Source organism: Enhydra lutris, unplaced genomic scaffold (genome assembly GCF_002288905.1).
Source record: "Enhydra lutris kenyoni isolate GAN:26980312 unplaced genomic scaffold, ASM228890v2 scaffoldscaffold34, whole genome shotgun sequence".
NCBI classification, from domain to species: Eukaryota; Metazoa; Chordata; class Mammalia; order Carnivora; family Mustelidae; genus Enhydra; species Enhydra lutris.
Window position 1 is genome coordinate 24,169,965 of NW_019154118.1, and position 24,121 is coordinate 24,194,085.

At 38.4% G+C, this 24,121-nt stretch overlaps 1 protein-coding gene and 1 pseudogene across 1 annotated transcript in view; one reads left to right on the forward strand and one right to left on the reverse strand.

Moving 5' to 3' along the window:
* LOC111153748 (DEAD-box helicase 10) overlaps positions 1-24,121 on the reverse strand; it is a 270,832-nt gene that overhangs the window by 14,953 nt on the left and 231,758 nt on the right. Inside the window, exon 17 of the mRNA XM_022512954.1 lies at positions 22,018-22,157. Coding sequence (XP_022368662.1) covers positions 22,018-22,157 — 140 coding nt within the window. The remainder of the gene's footprint in view (positions 1-22,017; positions 22,158-24,121) is intronic.
* On the forward strand, positions 9,908-10,289 carry LOC111153749 (annotated as a pseudogene).

Consider the following 24,121-nt stretch of genomic DNA (forward strand, 5'->3'; position numbering starts at 1 on the left):
TTCTCTGTGATGATCAAAATGTTGCAAAGTCACTGTCCGTCCATGCTTCATGGACCATAGGCAGAAATTTCTCAGAGTTTGGATAGTTTTACATATTAGGCTTCTAAGAAAGCCATTCAATAATGGTTTCCACGCTCACCATTCCCCAAGAAGAAAAGAAAAGTTAAAAAGCAGTCTTCTAAATCTAGATTCTTATTGAAATATCATACATTAAACCTTAAATGTCTCCCACATAACACTCCCCCCATTTCCACCAACCAACCCTACATGTGCTTAAAGGAAGATTCTTTGTGAAGCATATCTTGGCTCTTATAATTCTTCTACATTTCAGTGACTGCCTTCTACTGTTATTTGGTATAATCTTTAAGTCATGACCTGGTATAGGCCTGCCTTTGTACCCTATTCTGCATTATACCTCCTCCTTTAATACACTCCTTATTCTTTCAGATTAGTTTTTAGTCCCAAATATGCTCTAGGCTCTCAACTAATTTTGCCTCCATTTGGAACTCTCCTTTACTGCTTGCTGAACAGTACAGTAAAGCCTACATACCCTTCAAAACCCAGTTTTGTCATCTCCTCCTCAAAGATTCCACCTTTGACCCCGCTTCACGCAATGTTTATGCCTCTCCCATAGCACTCATTCTGAAATAAATCGTAGGGATTTTGTGTAGATCTCTTCCCTGTGCTTACTAAATTGCTAGCTTTTTGAGGTCTGGGGCTTTTTGTCTTCATCCCTGAAGGTGGCCTGAATAAAGAAATCATCAATGAGTGTCCACTCATCTGAATGGTAAAAATCATGACCTTGTTGGGATTGTTCAAATTTCCTAGAAGGACCACTGCTGTAGTGAAGAAGGCAATATTCAAACAGACTTTGCTTCTAGTTCCATTTCCAACAGAGTCACAGAGGAGAGCACTACTCATGGGAGCACCGAGAGCATTCAGTCCAGTCTGTGGGGGTACAGGCTCCTATCTGATCAATCCTCTGTTCTGAATAGCATTTAAGTTCCTGGGATCCCAAATTTTGGCTTTGCATATGTTTTTCGAAATCATATAAATAGGATGAGATGTAACGGGCTATTATCTAAATTTTCAGCAAAGGTCAGCTTCTACCTCCTTCATAGTATATCTTCTCAACTTCTTCCTTTGTCCATTTGATGCCATGTTTCCAGGTTCCATCCTCAGCCCTCTACTATTCTCATTTTGCATCTTCATTCTGCATAGTCTCATGCAGCTCAGTATTTCAACTCTCCTCCATAATGCTAATGACTTTAAAGATAACATCTTTAGCTTAGAGTTCCTTTCTGACCCCAGATCCGCATATTCAACCAGCTCCTGGATATCTCTGCCTCCACCTTCAAAGGCATCTCAAACTCAACATGCACTAACTACCACATGGTTTTCCCCAAATCTGTTCCTCCTCCATTTCCCTTCTGAGTAAACAATGACACCTTTTAGTAAAGGCTTGGAAGTCATTCTTGAACCACCTTCTCCTTCACAACCTTACTTTGATCAGTCAATTCTGTACTAATCTCTGTGAAATCCATCTAAAGTTTTCCCAACACCTAAGTAACTACCTTAATTTAGGCTTTGTCATTCCATCTTCTCCTTTACCTGACTCGACTCTGGGAAGCTTTCGCAGGCCATCTCCATCTGGGGTAAGTGCTTCTGAGATGTCCCTTAAGCACTATATAGGCATTTTTCCATTTTAACATCTGAAAGTGAGATCGACTACTTACTTACTTGCTTCCACCATTAAACTGCAAGTTCCTTGAGGACAATAACTTTGTCTTATTCTTTGTAGACACACTGTCCTAGTATCCAAGGGCTCAATAAATGTTTCTTAAATGATGAATAAAGCCAATGGGCTGCTGTACTGCTCCATATCTGACTGGTCTCCTCTATAACCTATATGGTCAGACAGAACAATCCCTAATTAAAACACACTTACCTTCTCTGTAAACCAGTATGTAAGTGGACACATAAACCTGTACTTTTCTTTTTTCAAAGACGGCACCATTAATTCAAAAGAAATACCACAGATCAAAGCCATAGTGAAAATCAAAACATTTAAGTAGAAGGAAAATAACACGAGCAAGAAGCACCCAATAACCTCAAACTCAGAATAAGAAATGAGGCAATATTTCAACATTACAGAAAGAGCATAACCTGGCATTTCAATTCAATAAACAAGTAATCTTTATTTTTCTTTGCAACAAAACATGTAACTTCTCTGGAATATATATATCTCGTAAGGTAAAGAGTATCTCCTTTGCATGCCCCCTCCCCCATGTTTCATGTTGAAATGGTTACTTTTTTTTTTTTTTTAAAGATTTTATTTATTTGTCAGAGAGAGAGAGCAAGAGTGAGCACAGGCAGATAGAATGGCAGGCAGAGGCAGAGGGAGAAGCAGGCTCCCTGCTGAGCAAGGAGCCCGATGTGGGACTCGATCCCAGGACGCTGGGATCATGACCTGAGCCGAAGGCAGCCGCTTAACCAACTGAGCCACCCAGGCGTCCCTGAAATGGTTACTTTTTAAAACCAGTTACTTCACAGTGACTCAACTGCTTTATTAAATATGGCTCTACAAAATTTTTGGTATGGAGGAAAGAGAGGGGTGTTGGGCTCAGACCTGACTGGAATGCTAGCAACTGCCTAAAACTTCGGAAAATGGCTTAACTTCACAGAGTGTCAATTTTCTAATTTCTAAAATGTGATTATTATCTGCTCGCGTAAAGCAGTAATAACCGGTGATACATGCATAGCAAACACACTATAAGAGTTAATGTACCTTCTCCAACTCCCCATGGTGAGAAGTATTTTATCTTTTCTTTTAATGCTACTTGGGTCATACTGGGCTTTACCATGTAAGGGGAAAGCCTTTTAATTTAAAATGCCTTGAGTTCCAAATAGTTTTAAGTCTACTGTTAAGATACAAATCAGTTTTTTATTGGAAAAAAAGTGGGAGTCTAAATGGTAGATGAAAGAAAGGCTAATCCCTGAAACCCATCAAACATGTTAAGGCTACTGAACAACAGTGACCAGCACAGCCCAGGTTTTGGTTGCCCATCTTACGCCCCAGTGATGTGAACTGCCCACAGGAAGAATGCCAGGGGGCTGAGACAGTCAGGAAGGGATATCGGGGAGGTCTGAGCCTCGGTAGGCCTTGGTAGGGTAAGAATTCAAGGCAGAAGTTCTGTAAGGAGACAGACTCCTGGGTGCTCTAGTAGGTGAAGATTCTCAGCAACAGCAGTAGTCCTTGATGCTTTTACTAAAATTAAATGTATCATTATTTGTCTTATATAAAACAGGAAACCTTAGGCTTTGAGAGGTTGGGAATACAATTCGTCAAAGGGCAGCCCCATTCATAAGGAAGGGCTCTGTTAAGTTAGAATTTCATGTTTGGCGAAATAGGATTTCACTCTGTATGGATTTCCAAAATCTTAAAAATAAACCATCTGATTGTCAGACTCTACCATGTTCTACAAGGTAAAAAAAAAAAAAAAAGAAAAAAAAAGAAAAAAGAAAAAAAAAGAAAGAAAAACAGCTTTCTTTAAACTACAAAAATTCTTATAGAATGGCTAAAATCTAAAGGCACCAACACCACCAAATGCTGGTGAGAATGTGGAGTAACAGAAACATTCATTCACTGACAGCGGGCGTGCAACATGGTGTACATACTTTGGAAGACAACTGGGCAGTTTCTTACAAAACTGAGCACATTCTTACCATGTGATCTAACAACTGTACCCAGTGGTATTAACCCAAAGAAGCTGAAAACTTAAGTCCATAAAAAAACCTGCACACGAATATTTATAGCAGCATTATTCATAATCACCCAAACCTGGAAATAACCCAGATGCTTTTCAACAGATGACTGGATAACTAAAGTGTAGCACATCCATACATTGGACTATTTTCATCAGACCATGCATGAAAAGACATGGAGGAAATTTGAATGTGGACTGCTCAGTATAAGAAGGCACCTGCAAAGGCCACAATACTATATCAGCCCACCTATATCACATTCTAGAAGCAAAACTACGGCTATCGGAAAAATACCAATGGTTGCCAGGGTTTGAGTGGCAGGAAGAAGAAAGAACGGGGAGGAAAAGGAAGAAGCAATGAATAGGTAGAGCACAGGGTATTTTCAGGGCTCTGGAGCTATTCTGTATGATACTATAATGGTAGATACACATCATTGTGTATTTGTCAAAACTCCTAGAACCGACAAGGGAAAGCATGAATCTTAAAAGTAAATTATAAACTTTGGGTGATAATGATGTGTGAATATAGGTTCCTTGATGGTAACAAACAGTAATAAAATGCTGTTAATAGAAAAGGCTGTGGCACAGAGGTGGGGCATAGAGGGAAACACTACTTTTCCTAATTTTTGACCCCCCAAACTAAAATTGTTTAAAAAAATACTATTCATAAAAATATTTGTCTCGGTCAAAAGAGTTGATATACTACCAGCATAACTCAAATTATTAAAGTTTTCTCTTCTTACCCCAAAGAAGAACATGCTGCTTTAACGCATAACCCGAAGTAACTTACCAGTCTTCAGAAGGAATACTCAGATCATCTCACATTCTCTCTCCTGTTCTCATTAACCTCAGGCTGCCATACACCCTTCCAGTGAACTGCCACTCTGTGGGCTAGGAGAGCAGCTGCTTCTTACCCTCACTGCCTACCATGAAATCAACCAGCATCAGAGTTAGGACAGACACACGGGTAAAGGACGATGATATGAAGAGCCCAGGAATCTCTGGCGGAAGTACGTGTAAGTGTATAGCCACAACTATGCTATTAGAATAAATATTTAAATTCTGTTAATTGTCTGAGCAATTAATGGTTAGAATGTTAGGATGATTATTCCTTCATTACTTAAAGAGAAGGCTTTCAGTAATTCTTCAACTTTCCCCTCACAGATTTTTCCTAACCACCTCATATAAAGTGAGCTCTCCCAGATCCTCTCTCCTTACAAGGGCCCTTACAAAGATCCTTTTCTTCTTTTTGTTTACTTCTTTATGGTCAGTCTCCTGGCAGGGGGTGGGGAGGGTGGGCAGGGGGCTAAGTTTTGTGAGGGCTGGGATCTAGTCTTTCCTCTTCACAGCTCTATGCTAGGCACACAGTCAACTTTCAGTTTAGTGAATGCCTCCATAATGGGGATGCCAAAGGAGGAGAAGGGACAGGTAAGGGCATTTCCCACACTCCAGTTTGGTAATATGGATGCTCTATTCAGATGTTGAGCAGAATACACTACATGATATTTTAACATTCTCTTCACTACATCATTCATCATTTCAATCAAGTCTGTAAGATACTTTTGCAGACTGTTTTGAATATAAGGCCCGCCACATAATGAATGATTTTGATGAGGAAGAAAACAGAAAGTAGATATCCCAGAGTCCATTCTATTCTTGTAAATACATATACCCATTTAAAAATTCCTATCAGAGTTCTGCTCTTAGTGATTAAAAAGATTATCATATTTTTATGATCCTATTACGTATCATACTCTTTCTTTTTACCTTTATTAGATTATCACAAAAACCTTGCAAGGAAAAAATTATCTTCATTTGACTAGTAAAGAAAATTGAGGGTCACAGAGATTAAGTAACTTGTCCATGGTCCAAAATTTACAAAAGGAAGGAAGATTCAAATTCAGGTCTAAGTCCAAAAGCCAGTTTTCCCACAAGGCTAACTAGCTTGCCTTTGTTTTAATAGACCTAATTTCACAAAATTCCTTCCTCTCCCCATGTTGCAAAGTTTATGATAATATGGCACACAGATCAATATTCCCAAATCATATGCAGTGGTTTATGTGGGAAGGCATTCAGTCTCTTAGTCCGCAGAACTTGATGAAATTCTTATTTAATAACTGCTACAGCAATTATTTTTGAGAGACAGATGCCTGTAAGACCATCCTACCAGGAGCAGACACTGTTTAAAGTCCTATGTGTTAAAATAGAAAGGCAAGGGCACCTGGGTGGCTCAGTTTGTTGGGCTTCTGACTCTTGATTTTTGGCTCAGGTAACGATCTCATGGGTCACGAGATCAAGCCCTGGGGCAGGCTCCACTCTCAGCAGGGAGTCTGCTTGAGATTCTCTCTCTCCCTCTCTCCCTTGCTGCCACTTTCGCACACACTCTCTCTCCCAGATAAATCTTTGAAAAAAACAGAAAGGCAAAAGGAGAGGCCAATTCACTGACATGATATTTTTCCATGTAGAGGAAACTCCTAGGTCTTAACACCACTTGATTTTTTAAAATTCTCTTTCTGACCCTTAGGAAGTTTTAGCCAGACTTACACAAGTGGGGAGGAACACGACAAATGAAACCTTACAAGAAAAAGAACATAATCATTAGTACCTGCCATGAATAGGAAAACCGCTCGTTGTTAAACAGCATACTTTAAATAAATGATGTGTGAATTAAATCCAATAAAAAGAGATCAGAACGTCCTCTGTAACCTGGAAACCATACGCCCTGGGCCGCAAGGATGCTGCAGTCAGAACGACTACTCTGAGCCTCAAGGATGTTCCAAGCACTGTGTGTTATGATTGTGGCCAAGGCACTACAGAAGAAAATAATCTGCTGGGGAATCCTGCCAACTTCTCACCTGGCATATGCAGGCTTAGCAAAAACACAATGTAGTGCAGTGAGCGCCAAACTTCCAAGGACACTGGGGCAAGCAGCAATTATTAAGTGATAAAATGGCAGCCAAAGTCCCTGGGGATTCTGTAAGCCTGACACTAGAAGAGAGACCGAAGCTGGAAGCAACATGATGGCTTGCTTGTGTTCGAGCGCTTAACCTCTGTAGCAACTGCATTTATTCACGTGCAATTAGGGATGTGCACATTTGTGCACATTTATCATAAAACAGGGATCGACATCAATGCCCAAGCCTTTTTAGAAACCTAACAAAAGCCAGGACAGGGTGCACACTGAAGAAAGCACACTCCCTTTGCTATAGTGTCTGTGCAGCTTTCAAATTCTTGCTTTTTCTCTCCCTTTTTTGGGGGGGGAAATGCAAAGGAAAGAAATCAGGTGAAACCGCCAACTAATATAGCTGTAAGGGAGCTGAGGACTGAGATGGGAAACTGAGAATTCACTTACACAGAAGCCCTTGAGTTTCTCTTTACAACATGCTGCCGAATCATTTGGAAAGCTACCAAGAGTCAGCACCCGAGTGCCCAAGTTTGTGCCCCTTTTGTATAAAGCTCTCCTTCTGCATTCATATCAAGAAATGCAGCCTGGATTTTTTCCTAAAGAATTTTAAGCTAATAATAAATAAGCTTGGGACCATTAAAAAAAAAAAAATCTCAGAAATCTCTGTATCCATCCTTAAGAATAGGCACTCTGGTATTCAAATATGTTGTGCCAGAGAACTTCCCTCTTATTCATAAGATTTAATTTACAAGGCCATGGCAACAGTCCTAATGAAGATTAATTACTGCAGTACATTCCATAAAATCTGTCCAGCTTCGTTCTGATGGTGAAGGCTCCCACATGCAGAAATGGAACCGAAATGCATCATGTTCTTAACCCTTTTTTTCTAGCTGCTCAGGACTAAAACTGGACTTAAAAAAAAATGTAGTCAACAAAAGACTAATTGGCTCAGCACCCATTACAAACCTGAGTAAAAGCAAAAGATGTCCTTTAGGTCAAAGTTCTAATAATGAGAAAAGGCTGGGTTTGGTGAGAAGAAATAGAAGGCAGAGGACTGCGATCACATGAACGGTCCATGTACATGTTTCCTTCTGAAAAATGCACATGTGTCATTTAGGACTGGCAAAAGTTCTGGCCCCATCTCTATTTTTCTGGTTCATAAATCCACTTCAGAATTCAATGAAAATAAATGGCTCCCCTTTCCAGATAAATGCATGGGAGTGTCTACACGGTATGTATGCCCACACCATCATTTTTGCATACAATTTCAAGATGTTCAAGATTGCTCTACAGCTGATTTGTAGATCCCAGATTAAGAATCCCTGCTCTGCAGTAATTTAGAAGACATACATAGTTATTCCTCTTCCCTCAGATTAAAAAAAATTCAACACCCATACAAGCTGGGTTTATAGTATGTATTTTTCTCACTGCTAATGTGTATGTAACACATTTTGTGCTTCCCAGAAGCACATCAGCCTTTCTCCTCAAACTATTATTCACGTATTTGTTTTCAATATTCAAGATCATCCCCTACCCAAACTTGTCCCCAGTGTTCCAGACATCTGGAAAAGTTAAGTTTTACGGTTTAGTCTTATTCCTCATTAGCCTTTCAAATGATTTCAAGAGAAAGAAAATCCAATCTTCAGCAAAGCTGTCCATTCAAGAAATACTGACAGGAGGGAGGGGTTCAATATGGTGGCATAGCAAGATCCAAATCTCACTTCTTCCCATGGTCACAACGAATTTAGTTACATACGAAATAATCTCCTCTGAAAAAAGACCTGATAACCAGATGAACAGAGCCTCCACAACAAAGGATAAAAGAGTAGTCCTGAAACAAGTAGGACAAGTGACACAGCCTTGCCAAAATAATAGAAACAAAACAGTAACTAAGCCCAGGAGAGATGCATAATTGGGGGGAATCTCACAGATACAGAACTTTTCCCAAAGAAGTCAGGGGTCTGTGCTCCACATCAGGCAACCAAGCTCTAGATGCTGCACAAGAGAGGTGAACCCCCAAAATGCCTATGGAAACCAATGGGAATTACATGTAGGAAAAGTATAGGGAACAGAGAATATGCTCATAAAGGGTTTCAAGAGACTCCCTCACTCTGGGACCTCGTACAAAGATACCAGTTTCAATACTGCCTAGACCACATGTGAAGGAGACCAACTTACTGATCTTGAGGAGTCTGCCAGAGAGGCAGGAACATGGTTAGGACTCTCCGGGGACACAGACATTGGCAGGGGTATTTCTGAAGTCTTAATTCTAACTTGCTGGTGCCAGTGCTGGAAGGCACCATTTTGGAACTCTTCCTCAAGTTGATTCCTCAAGCCTCTTGGCACTGGAGGGTGCCCACTGCTGAGTGACCTGCCTACCTCCATACTACAGCCAGGCCAGGAAAGAGCCTTGCCCACTCCAGTGCCACAGCAGCACAATGCAGCCAGGCTGTACAACATCCCCACACACTCCTGTGCCACAGCAGGAGAGCCCCTCCATAGCAGGCAGGCACATGGAACTCATACAGGGGAATGCCCCCCGGAGTTCCTGGTGCAAGTGGCCAAGGGAGATATCATCTCTGAGCTCCATGAGACATCTGGATAGGGAACTCTTTCTGGGATAGGGGAAATAGATATTTTACCTAATATTTAGAAACAAACACAGAGAGGCAAATGAGGAGACAGAGAAATATGCTCCAGATCAGAGAACAAGAAAAAGCCTTAGTAAAAGACCTTAATAAAATAGAGATAATTGATCCATCTGATAAAGAGTTCAGAGTGATGTTCGTCACTGAACTTGGAAGAAGAATGGATGAACACAGTGAGAACTTCAAGGAGATAGAAAAATATAAGAAAATGTCAAGCAGAAGTCACAGAGCTGAAGAATAATACCTGAACTGAAATATCACACAACTGTATTCATCTCAACACTGTGGCAAAAAGAAAAATAATTTTTTTAAGAGAAGATATCTTAAGGGACCTTTGGGACAACATCAAGTGAAATAACATTTGCATTACAGGGGGCCCAGAAGGAGAAAAGAAAGGGCCAGAAAACTTTTTTTAAAACAGGAAGGCAACAACATTTCAGATCAAGGAAGCCCAGAGAGTTCCAAAGGAGATGAACCCAAAGAGAGCCACACAGATTATAATTAAAATAGTTAAAAGTTAAAGATAGAAACTCTTTCTTTTCAATGAAGTGGCCAAGTGGCTCATGGATGGTGGCCTTGTGGACACAGATATGCAGACCTTTATGAAGACCCTGACAGGCAAGACCACCACCCTTAAGTATGAGCCCAGTGACACCACGGAGAATGTCAAAACCAAAATCAGAGACGAGGAGGGCATCCTGCCTAACTAGCGGCATCCTACTTTGGGGAGCAAACAGCTGGAGGATAACCACACTTTCTCAGACTACAATATCCAGAAAGAATCTACCCTGTACTTGGTGCTTCACCTGCAGGGTGGCATCACTGAGCAGTTCTTCTGCCAGCTGGCGCAGAAATACAACTGTGACAAGATGATCTGCTTCTAGTGTCATGCCCACATATACCCTGTGCTATCAACTGCCATAAGCAGGTGGCCACCCCAACAACCTGCACCCCAAGAAGAAGGTAAAATAAGGCCCCTCCACTGGCTCTTCCTTTGCCCACATGGTTCCCTCCTGCCTGGGACCCAAGGCCTTGGGGCCTCAATAAAGTTTCCCTTTCAGTGACTGGGTGTCATTGGGGGAGATAGTTAAAGACAGAATCTCAAAAGCAGCAAAAGAAAACAACTTGCTAAGTACATGGGAAATCCTCTAAGGCTTTCCGCAGAGTTTTGAGCAGAAACTTTGCTGGAGTAAGAAAGTGGCATGACATATCCAAAGTGCTGCAAGGAAACTTATTCCAACCAAGAAATTCTCTACTCAGCATAGTTATCATTCAGAATTGAAGGGGAGATTAAGAATTTTCCAGACAAACAACAACAACAACAACAACAACAACAAAAGAGTTAAAAAAAATTCATTCACCACTAAAACTGGACTTACAAGAAATGTTAAAGAGATTTCTTTAAGCTGAAAAGAAATGACACTAATTAATAACAAGAAAATATAGGAAAGTAAAAATCTCACCGGAAAAGGTAAATATATACAAAAAACAGTGGATCAATCATTTATAAAGTAAGTAGAAAGCTAAAAAGACAGTAGTGGTAAAAGTACCCAAACTATAATAATTAGTTAAGGGATGCATAAAATAAAAAGATAAAAAATGTGACATCAAAATACAAAATGTGAGGGCGCCTGGGTGGCTCAGTTGGTTGAGCAGCTGCCTTTGGCTCAGGTCATGATCTCAGGGTCCCGGGATCAAGTCCTGCATCGGGCTCTCTGCTCAGTGGAGAGCCTGCTTCTCCCTCTCTCTCTGCCTGTTGCTCTGCCTCCTTGTGCTATCTCTCTGTCAAATAAATAAATAAAATCTTACAAAAAAAAATACAAAATGTGTAGGGGGGGTAAAATATAAATTTTTCTAATGTGTTCAAATTTAAGTTCCTATCAACTTAAAACCAACTATTATATACAAAGGATGTTATATGTGAACCTCATGGTAACCACAGAACAAAAATTTACAGTAAATATACATCAAAAAAGTGAGAAAAATTTCCAAACATAATACTACAGAAAGCCATCAAACCACAATGAAAGAGAGAAAAAAGAAAGGAACAGAGGAACTACAGAAAAGCCAGAAAACAAAGAGAAAGGAATCCATGCCAATACTAAAGAAATTCATCATCAATCATAAGGGAGGAGGGCAAGAGAAGAAGGAACAAAGAACTACAAAAACAACCTGAAAACAATAAACAAAATGGCAATACATATATACCAATCGATAATTCATTACTTTAAATGTAAAAAGACTACACTTTCCAATCAAAAGACAGAGTGGTTGAGTGGATTTTTAAAAAAAAAAAGGATGATCCATCTATATGCTGTCTAAAAGAGACTTAACTACAGAAGTAAGGACACCTACAGACTGAAAGTAGAGGAATGGAGAAAGACATTCCAGGCAAACGGAAATGAAAAGTGGTGTAGCAAAACTCTTACCTAACAAAACAAACTTTAAACAAATACTGTAATAGAAGACAATAGCTGTAATAGACAAATACTATAATAGAAGACATTACCACATAATGATAAAGGGGTCAATCCAAGAAGAATATGTAATATTTATAAATATATATGCATCCAACATACGAGCAACAAAACACATAAAACAAATACTGACAGGCCTAAAGAGAGAAACTGACAGCAACATAATAATAATAAGGGACTGTAATATCCCACTTGCATCAATGGACAGATCATCCAGAGAGGAAATCAAAACAGAAACATCAGTCTTAAATGACACATTAAACCGATGAGCTTAATAAATGTATATGTAATATTCCATCCAAATAAGCAGAATGCACATTCTTCTCAAGTATATATGGAACATTCTTCAGGAGAGCTCACATGTTAGGCCACGAAACAAGTCCCAATAAATTCAAAAATTTAAATCATCAAGCATCTGTTCCAATCACAATGGTATAGAGAAGAAAACTAGCACAACTACAAAAAGCACAGCAGTTAAACAACATGCTACTAAACAACCAATAAGTCACTGAAAAAAAAATCAAAGGAGAAATAAAAAATTACCTAAAGACAAATGTAAACAAAGTATGATACACCAAAATCTATGGGATACACCAAAAGTGGTTCTGACAGGGAAGTTCACAGGCCTCAAGACCTCAAGAAACAAGAAGATTCCCAAGTAAACAATCTAAATTCATACCTAAAGCAACTAAGAAAAGAACAAATAAAGCTTAAAGTTAGGAGAGGAAAGGAAATATTAAGATTGCACCAGAAATAAATGAAATAGAGACTAAAACAGTAATAAAAAAGATCAATGAAACTAAGAGCTGGTTCTTTGAAAAGATCAACAAAATTGAAGAACTATGGTAGAATATATGTATATATGAAGAGAAAGAAAGATTTGAACATCACCTCATATACGTACATTTCACGTAAGGAATCTGACACTTAGAAACCCCAAGTCATTTATTAGCATCACTCTCCCACTTATCCAAGTTCACAAAATAAGTGGCAGATAAACAAAATTCAAACTCAGTCCTTTTATAGTCTCAAGAAAAATCAAGCTAGTCTCAACCAAAATCAAGAAAAAAGGAGAGGACTCAAAAAATAAAATCAGTAATAAAAGATAACAACTGACACCATAGCACAAAGGACCATAAGAAACTACTAAAAACAACTATATGCCAACAAATCAGACAATCTACAAGTACTGGATAAATTCCTACAAACACACAATCTTCAAGGAATGAATCATGAATGTAGAGAAAATCCGAATTGACCAACTTCTATAAGAGAAGTGTATCCTTAATCAAAAACTCCCCAGAAGCAAAAGCTCAGGACCAGATGGTTTCACTGGTGAATTCCACCAAATATTTAAAGAAGATCAAATGCCCATCCTTCTCAAATTCCTCCAAAAAACTAAAGAGGAGAGAATGCTTCCAAACTCATCTGGAAAGGCCAGCACTACTCTGATACAAAAACCAAAGACACCACAAAAAAAGAAAATTACAGGCCGATATCCTTGATGAACAAAGATGCAAAAATCCCCAACAAAGTATTAGCAAACCAAGTTCAGCAATACATTAAAAGGGATCATACACCATGATCAAGTGAGATTTATTCCAGGAATGGAAGATTGATTCAACATCTGTAACTCTACCAACATGATACAGCACATGAAGAAGAAAAATCATATGATCATGTGATCATCTCAATAGATGCATAAAAAGCATTTGCCATCTATGACATCTATGACATCTTTGACAGAAACTCTCATAGAGGTATAAAGGGAATGTACCTCAACATAATAAAGGCATACTGACAAACCCACAGTTAACATCATTCTCAATGGTGAAAAACTGAAAGCTTTCCTCTTAAGATTAGGAACAAGACAACAATGCCCACTCTCATCACTTTCATTCAATATAATACTAGAAGTCCTAAGCACAGTAATTAGGAAATAAATAAATAGATAGATAGATAGATAAAATGTCAGAAGAAGAAAGAATTGAAAAGAAAAAGTAAAACCATCACTATTTGCAGATAACATGCTATTACTGAAAACCCCAAAGTCATCAAGAAACTGTTAGAACTAATAAATACATTCAGTAAAGTTACAAGATGCAAAATTAATATACAGAAATCAGTGGCATTTCTATACACTAATGATCAAATGTTAGAGAAATTAAAATTGCATCAAAAAGAATAAAATACCAAGGAAAAAATTTTAACCAAGGAGGTGAAACACCTGTATACTAAAAACTGTAAGACACTGATGAAAGAATCTGAAGACTCAAATAAATGGAAAGATACTTCGTGCTCATGGTTGGAGGAATTAGTATTGTTAAAATGTCCATATAACCAAAGGAATCTATCGATTTAGTATAATCCCTATCAAAATTCCAATGGTATTTTTTCACAGAAGAGGACAAATAATCCTGAAATTTGTATGGAACCACAGAAGATCCTAAGGAGCCAAAGCAATCTTTAACAGGAGAACAAAGCTGTAGGTATCACTTTTCCTAACGTCAATGTACTAAAAGCTGTAGTAATCCAAACAATATGGAATGGGCACAAAACAGACACACAGGTCAATGGAATAGAACTAAGAGCCCATAAATAAACCCACATCTACAGAGATAATCTGGGACAAATGAGCCAAATAACAATGTTGTACACCTTAAAGTAATATAATGTTACATACTAGTATTATCTCAATTTAAAAAATACTTATAATGGCAAAAGCAAAAGTAAACAAAATCAAACAACAAAAATGAAAAAAACCTAAGCAAGGTACAACCTAGACCTCTAAAAGGGGAGTAGATAAGGAAATTATGGTGTATAAATAATGGAATGCTATATAATCATTAGTTAGAAATTCATTCTACATGAGGCCATGAAGAAATGAAGAAATGAAGAAAAGAATCGTCCTAAGAAAGTATTGTTCTCAATAGTCTTTTCAGTGAAAATAAAGTTGCCATGCACCAGACTCTGGGTAGCAGCCATGAGAACCCTACTAGTTGGTTAATTACCCTTGCTACATGGTTCTTCTGGCTTCTTGGCATTGGACTCATTCATCATCGTCCCAGAGGCCCTAACACTTCTGAAACATGACAAACTCCTGTTACTGAGTCCCAGTTATTCAGTGGGTGGCTAAACGAGAGAAACAGAAAGCACAGGGCAAAAAACCGGGACCGCAAATAAGGTCAAGTTGGGAGCCTCTAAATTCTAAATTTCCTAAATACGTCTTCCCCATCCTAACCCTCACCCCAGAAAATAACACTTTCCCTCCTCGATGGGTAGCATCCTTTCCCCTGTGAATCCCAAGACAAACAATATTGCTTTTCCCCACACCCAACCCAACAATCTAAGTTTGTTCATTCATGCTATGTGCCACACAGGATATTCTTTTTGTTTTGTTTCGTTTTGTTGTTTTGTGTTGTGTTTTGTGGACAATGACAAAGTGGAGAAAGATCAAATGAACACAATTTAAAGAAAGTCAAGTAAAATTAACTCCTTGTCAACCACAATTCACATGAAGTTCTGATCAAAGCCCTATGAAATGTGATAATTCATTGTATTTCACAAATAAGAAGAGATGATGGAGATTTTCCCTTGAAAGCTGCGAGGCATATTAGAATCAGATAAATCTCCGGAAGTTACAAAGAGTGAAAGGAAAGAACGGCAGGCACACAATAAAGTCAATATATCATTAAGCTGAGCTGACTTCTTTCCTCATCTGCCACCCACAACTAGATTCACCAGCGAACGGAGATTTAAGTAAATGGAACTGTAGTCAACAGTATTTTTCTTTACACAATACTTAGACTCTGAGGAAAAAAAAAAATTCCCCTTAAAAAATAAGCACCAATAATTCCAGTAAAATTCATATAAAATATGGAATGTGCATAACTGGTCCCAACCAAAAAAAGTTAAAAAGAAATGAAAATACTTTCTGACCATTTTCCTTCCCCAGAAATTCTCCTCTGAGTCATACGTATTTCTGTTGCAGGTGGAAAGCCTTCCACATGTTACAAAGCTGACTGTTTAGTTCTGGAAGAGAAGTTGGGTAGCAAGATGTAGTGAAAAAAATGTCACAGAACAACATGAGGAGACACCACACAGAAGAACGTGGGTCACCTCCATTACACAGGAGACAAATCTTAAAGATAACTCAAGTTCACTCAAAACCATAAAGCTAACAGGGAACACAGCTGAAAAATAAAACAAAACCCCCAAACAAATGAAAAAAAAACAGAACAAAAATCCTTCATCAATCTTTCGATGCAGAGCTGTGTCGCAAAAGCCGAAAAGGACAGCTCCAGATGGGAGATGAAAAGCAGTTTACTCTGTGCAGGAAAAGGCGTCAATCCATATAGAAGTTATCGTGTCTGAACTATGCCAACAGTCTCAGTACAAATTATAGATGTACTGGGTCTTATGCCACCTAGAATAATCGACCAAGCGCGCCTCCCCTGGAAGGATTTTTTTATAAAGCAATCTGCCATGGCCAGAGACTGGTCTGTGAAAAAAAACACTGACACATCATCAGGCAGTAAAAGTCTAACCACAACCTTCTTCTCTTTCCTTTTTTTTGTTTGAAAAAGGTTAGGATTATAAATATTAAAAACTTAATTTGACTGAATAATAACTATCTTGAACACCCAGCTGCTTCTCTTTCATCATATTCAATACTTTGCAAATTTTCATCATTAGCAATTCACATGAAGATGGCCATAAACCAAGGATGATGAATGCTACTAGATATACAAAAATTAATCTTACATTACATGCTCAAAACCAAATCTCCCAGCTTGTGAGGAACAGCTAAAAGGAACAATTTTAGTGAAAGAAGAGTTTAATTGGAATATGGTTAAAGATACTCTTGTTTCACTTCAAAGGCCGCACTGTTGAGAAGGGCAACCTATCTTCTCCCTGCTCAGGCAAGACTGAAAACTTCATTCAGGTTTCATTCAGATGTCACTTCCTTCAGGAAGCTCTTCCAGAGCCACCAAGCCCAGGTTAGATTCCTCACCTGAGCTCCCTCCCTACCTACCTTGCTCACCTCCACCTCTCCCAGGGCACAGATCACAGCAAGTATCCATCCTATTTTTCCCTAATTGCATGCTTAGCTATCCACAACCTTTGCTAAACTAAAAACCGTGAGAGCAGGAAAGGTATTTTTTTTTAAATGTTTCATCCTCTGTACCTGCACTCACTATTACCTGGCACATGATTACTAAAAAACTCTTAGTTGAAAGAACAGACAGAAGAAATATTACAACAAGCTGGAGACTAACCAGTAAGGGGATATTTTTAATTCTTAAATAAGTAGAACATGATTTAAATAATACAGAAAGTTCTCACTCCAGTTCTTGGCACCACATATAGAAAATAGCCAAATATTCTTATTGTGAAAGCAGTATACATTACATACCCTGTTGGGGAGATCAAGAATTAAAAAAATCACTTAGTAGTACAAAGACAATTCTAATACTTGAGGTCCTTCTTCCTCTGAAGGTATAAAAGTCTGTATCAAAATTCACTAGAGGCAAGAACCTGATTCTGTGCCATTCCTAGCAGACCAATGAATCCCACAATGCTACCAAGTCCAGTGCAGCAAAGAGCTAGGTTCCTACCAAACAGTTCTATTTCAGTAACAACGATGATAATGACAAATGCTAACACATCGTGTAGTAACTCTACCTATGCTAATTCCACAGTTAGGAGGAACCAGAAGGGAAAGCTACAGAGTAAAACACAGCCTGGGCCAATGTGTAAGCAGGATAGAAGATGAGGAAAGAGACCACATAGTGTCAAAGCAAGCTCTCCCTTCTCTGTTTTCAAAAATAGCACACAAAAGCTCGGAGCCTCTGCCGGAACTCAGCCATCTGCTGCTGACTAGCCAGGTGACATCCTCTGTACTATGGGGGACACTACTGTTCCTCCTATCCCACTGCTCTCTTTCTGGGGATAAATGAGCTACTAATGAAAACATTCTTAAAGCTCCTTCAAAGGAACTCAAGGTCATGTTATTTTCATTGTCGTTGAGAACTCTTTTAAGCAAGAGAACTCTTCTTGTCATGCTAACTTAAAGGAGCTGAATCCCACACATCAGAATCCCAGGAATCGGTGTTAGAGTCGACAATTCTGAGAATTCTACAGAGGGTTAAGGATGGGTTAAATTCTACTGCACTGTGCTGAGGGAGACAGAAGTACACTCTTCAAAACCCTATCGTGCCTCTCTGAGAAAGAATTATCCACCCCAGATTCAGTCATTCTCCACTACACCTGGTTCTCCTTTGCCTATTTCCTATGACTATGTCTCTCTATGTAGAGTGACTAAAGTGTTACTCAAGCTGAATATTTAGGGTTATCACTGAGGTAAAGGACAAAGGAATACCTAGAAGAAACCTTCAAAGAAACTGGCTCAAGCTACTTTGGGACTGAGCCATTTTCTAATTGGTGTTATTTGGTCCCATAAAAGTAAACTCATATCAGAAAATGCGAAGTTAATAAGCAGAGAATAACCCACTGGGAGAGCGAAGATGACCAAGAGGCTGACACACTCACTGCTGCTGCAATTACTGAGCCGAGGTTAGAAACAACACAGCAAATAAAAACCCATGAGCATGCCAGGAGAGCCCTCGAAAGCTGACATCACAAAATCCCAGCACCTCTTCCTGTTTATGGGAGGCGAAGGAATAAAGATGCAGCCCAACTTGGACAACACAGTAAAACTGTGCTGGTGCTGGTATTATAAACAGCAGGAACAGCAGCAATTACCACTGTCAAAATTCTAGTGTATATGGATTTACCTGTGAATACTTTTACTTATCTAAATACAATTTTGGTTTTAGTTTACATTTATCTTTATTCATTTTCACTGAGGTCATTTTAACAGAGAAGGGGAAAGGGAGAAAAATGGAGGTAGAGTATATATAGGCATTTCACACTTCGGCTACACCTTGTAACTACCCGACACTCTGCCTTAGTTTGGGAATGGCAAATAGGTTTTATCTTGAGTAGGAATCCCAACTGATTGATACAGGCTGTACTGAGAAGGACCACTTGGGCTAAATGCAAAGGAATATACACAAAGTATATACTGGACGAGAATAATATGGACCTGCCATCCTGGGTCTACTCCAGTGGGAGATTTTGCTCCTTGAGGGATATGTGGCAATGTCTGAGATAATTCTGGTTGTCCCAACTAGGGAAGCACTGGTGGCAGAGGCCAGGGATAGTGTTCAACAGTCTACAATCACTCCCAATCCACCAAAACTAAGAATTATCTGTATAGGAGGTTAGTAATGTTGAAGTTGGGAAACCACAATCTAGTCACATCTATCCTATAGTTAGTTCATGGATCAACTCTTTACCCAAATGACATAAAACTAGTCTTCAAACTATGTTCCTGAGCCACCCTTCCTAATGCTAGAGTAATTCTATATAACTTCATTGGAGTATTAGAAACATGGAGTCAATTTGATTTACGCACATTATCGTGATAGGTCCCTAACTTCGTACTGTGATCACACATTATTTTATCCCGTGAAGCCTTGGTTTCTTTATCTACAAGAAGAGAGGGTACACTAGATAATCACTGTCATCACAAACAAAAACAAAACTGCTAGGAAGTCCTGACATGTGCCAAAGGGAATAAGCCCTGGTTGGTAATTTCTCCAACATAAGATGATCTCTCTTCAGTATAGGACAAGTTTACCAATTCCTTTTGATTTCTGTTAATATAGTTTACTAGCTGTGCCTGAAATTAAAACCATTTTAATTTTCATGTAATGTTTAATTATTTTCCATCTGAACATTTAAGTTAAGATGCTTTGGCATCTTAAGGTATTCTGGTCTTCTTGTCCCTCACCATTACACTATCTGAAGTTAACTTCTCTAGTTCTCCAACCATCTGTTCTGTTCTCTTATATCATTTAAACTATTAGGACCAATTATATAGTTGCTGATGGTTAGACTTTTCTTTTTTTGCTCTACAATTCTCCTTCATCAATCAATTAATCAATTCAAATATTTCAGGACCTTCTCTGTGCCTATGATAATAACAGTGGACAAAGGAATAGAGGCAGGAGCTACAGCTGTTGACACAAAACACAGTTTCTAGCTTGGAAGCATTTACAGGCCATTTAAGAGGGTGAAGCACAGGAAGCTACTAGAGAACAAGTCACACTAACGAGGTGGTAGCAGAGAAATGTCACTGTGAGGGTAAGAAATGCCAGAAGAATGAAATGACATGTCTGCTGCACACAGATTAAGGATGACCTAGAAGCTATCATAGGAATTGTTAGGAAAAAAATCATTATGAATCAGATGCAGAAGGAATGCTGGCGTGTGGCAATGACTTCAAAGGTAGGTTCTGCGTTTTAAACGTATGTCAGATGGATACGCAAAATATCGGTGAATAATAAACAGTGAGAGCCCATGAATGTTCTCTCCAGAGACTAAAATTATACAGAAACATTTGAAGTGTTAAAAAAAGCGATAATAGGCCTCAAATGGAGTCACTTGTGCCAAGCCCCACATCAATAAACCAAGACTTAATACCTAGCCTAGTTGTGGGTTCAGCCCCTCCCAGGAAAGTGACCCAGAACCAGTCCATCCGGAATCACAACGTCCGCACTAGTGAGGTCATCTGCCCAAGAGACCCCTTCCAGCCCCTACAGGAAGGTGACCTTGCCTGAAACAAGCCTCTCTTTGATAAACAAAACCAACCAAGCAAACAAATCCTTTTCCTGCTCCTCCCTACCTATAAAAGTCTTTCATTTTGTGCTGGAGCTCCACAGAGTGCCTTTGTATATGCTAAATGGGATATTGCCTGATTTCCTGAATTGTTGAATAAATCCATTAAAATCTAAGTTTTACTCAATTGAATGTTATCTTTTAAAAGAAGTTAATGATATAAAGTCATATGTGTCGAGTGAGACCACATCTATCAGAATGGAGATCCCATAAACCAACTGTGAAAAAGGGACATTTATTTTAGAATATATGGGGAAGCATCCACCTAACCACTTAATGAACTGCTAGTTCACCAAGGTCTCAACATGGGCACCAAGGAACTTTCTGAAGCAAAGTGTGAATATTTCCCCTTAAAGATAAATTTTTCAAGATTAGGACTACAGCCCTGAACCTAAATTATTTAACCCTATGGCACCTATTTATATATTTTTCTAAGTCATAATCAAATTATTTTCACCTGTGGTACCCCTTTGGTAGTAAAGCTAGTATGTTCACTACCTGGTCTGCTTTATGTCCACTAGAAATACTAGAAAACCATTAGGCCACTACCTAGCAGTCCAACAGCAAATGTCTCAAGTTTTTGGCATCAGTTGGGAAGACGGCATTTTAGATGTCATTTCAGTATTGTAAAATAATTATATGTTTATATGAACACAAGAGTAACTCTGAAATGATTCCCCCTTTAGCATTTACTCTTTAGGGGATAACTTTTTTGAGATTTTTTCATAATGTTCTTACTTAAAACCAGATTATAGCTCTTTGTGGCCTCTCTCTCCAACTCCCAAATCCCTGAGCTAGTAGTCAGGCTTCCAACAAGCACTCTATGCTTCAGTCAAATGAACTTCGGGTGTCATCAGTACCTCCATTCTGCCTGAAGAGTCTCACTGGTTTAGAATGTCCACAAAGTTCAGTGCCGTCAACTCTTAAACCAACACAATCGCAACATAATCTAATACACAATACTCTGAAAACAAATGCTGAGCAAATCACACTATTTTTCAATTCAGTGCATTTCATCTGTTTTTGGCATGGTTGCAAATAAGTTCACATTACAAATGAATGGATTTTAAATTGAGAGAATTTATCAAGGGCTGTTATTAAGTTTTCCATTATTTTATGTATTTGTTATTTAATTTTATATAAAAATGTGAAAGTGTAACTGCCCTTTTTTAAAATTCAGAGAGAATTTTTAACAACACTCTTAATAGAGTCCTTTAACAGTGAATTGAAATAAAATTCTGCCTCTGTTTGCATCAAGTATACCCTACTAATACTTAAGCATAAAGGATTCAGAAGGAGAAAGAACAGAGAAGAGAAAAAACAACTCTTATTATAACTCTTACAACTAACAGTGATCATAGAAACAATAAGAGAGCCCCCCAAATGATGAGAAAAGCACAAAACATTTGTCTCTACACAACCTCTGCATTCAGAGAAGAAGATACATATACTTAATCCTACTAAAAGTAAAAACATACCTAATTTTATTTTCCAGGTCTTCACTATCTGATTCTTCAGAGCTTCTGTACTTATCTGGATCTGGAAGTGTGCTCGGATCAAATCCATCATCATCATCATCATCACTCCAATCCAGAAAGGCTTCCTCTTCATCTCTGACCTAAGAAAACACAAGGGGAGTTGTGGTTTAAAAAAAATGGCTGATAAATAATCTAGTCTTATTTCAGGACTCAACTAAACACTTCTCTAATTGATAGCCTCAAACTGGAAGCCTTCTATTCTGGTGAAAGCCATTATTGACTTTCAGAACCATTATCATTTGCAAAGAGAAAGGAAATCCGTGTCATTTCAAAAATAAAATGAAAATATGATTCAGAAAGTAAATCACCATTAAGTCCTTAAACACAACATGGGAAAAATGGTCAGTTTTACTACTTCCACATAACTCAACTGTCAAAGAAATAAAGTATAAAATAAAGATTTTTGTGCTCCTATCCATACACATGTGAATTTCAAACCCCCCCCCCCCAGAATATTACATGAAGATACAAAAGGTCAGATGATAGGGTAGAGAAACTCTCTTTTTGTCCGATGACTTTATGATCACAGTAATCTAAGTGTTAAAATTAATAATCAGATCAATACAAGTTCATTAATAGTAAGGAGTGTTCTAAATTCAAGTGTAAGTATGAAGTCACTAAAACAATGGAAAAGGAGAGGAATACCAAGAGACAGATGAAGCAGTAACACATGGAATTATCCCCATGTGGGAATAATTCCGTTTTATGCAAGTGGGAATGTAGGTGGGCTTTTTTTTTTTTTTTTGCTTTTATTTTATAGTGGTTTATTTTTGTCAAAGAACAAAGCAATGTAATGTTAAAATACGCTTACTACACATTTATGTAATGACCATCCCTTATAGAAAATTTATTTTTGGCACATTGTGCATCTTATCTACTAGGTTACAAAACCAAACAAGTATCACCACATGCATTTAACAGATTATAAGTAGGACTTAAAAAAAAATTCTGGATGAGTTTCTCTCAGTTACCATCTTTATAATTCTTCTTCACACCATATGAGACAAACGTCAATGATTCTGTTTTCAAATGTTTAATGTTCTTTCCCAGGAAGTGAATAACAACTCAGAATAGCATAGCAAGTGACTGTGCAAGGCCATGATAGAGGGCCTCTAACACTTTCTGAACAACTCTCCCTGGATAACATCTAAACATAACAAAAGGACGAAGAGGAAAAAGAAAGAAAGATTAGTCATCACTGCAAAAGGCCCCTATTGCTTTCCTGGTAAAGCTCCCAGCTGAAAATAACAGGCCTGAAAAAACTGTAGCAAAGGTGGGGGGGGGAGACTTGCCATCAAATGCAGTAAGCGAAGGCCTACACAGCATATTATATGGTCCACTTGAAAATACTCAAAGATATCAACAAAATACAATGTCATCATATACTCAAAAGCACTAATCTCCTGGGCTACAAGGTATTTCCAATTTTCCAGTCTGATGCTCTCAGGAATCTGAAGACAGAGCAGACTCAAAACAATTCTCAAGTTTTTGGTCTCAGCGTACCTTTACACTTAAAAAGTATGAAGGACTCCAAAGTCCTGTGAATGTAGATTATATCTACTGATAATTTACTGTATTAGAAATTAAGACTAAGATTTTTTAAAGTTGATTTTAAAGTAACAACAAAATTCACTACATTTTTAACATGTGTCATATTTTATGAAAAAGTTATAATTTCCCAAAATAAAAGAACATTGTTTTAGATTTTTGCAAGTTTCTTTAATAAGTATTTTCCCTTTCTTTCTTCTTTTTCTTTCTATCTTTCTTCCCCTTCCTTCCTTCCTTCCTCTCTCTCTCTCTCTCCCTCTCTCTTTCTAGAGGGAGAGAGAACATGTGCATATGAGCTGAGGGAGAGAGGCAGGCAGGAGAACACGGAGAGGGAGAGAGAGAATCTCAAGCAGGCTGCACACACAGCATGGAGCCTGACACAGAGCTTGATCTCATGAACCCAAGAACATGACTTGAGCCCAAATCAAGAGTCGGATGCTTAACCAACTGAGCCACGCAGGTGCACCTTTCATAACTAGTTTAAAAGGAGACAACG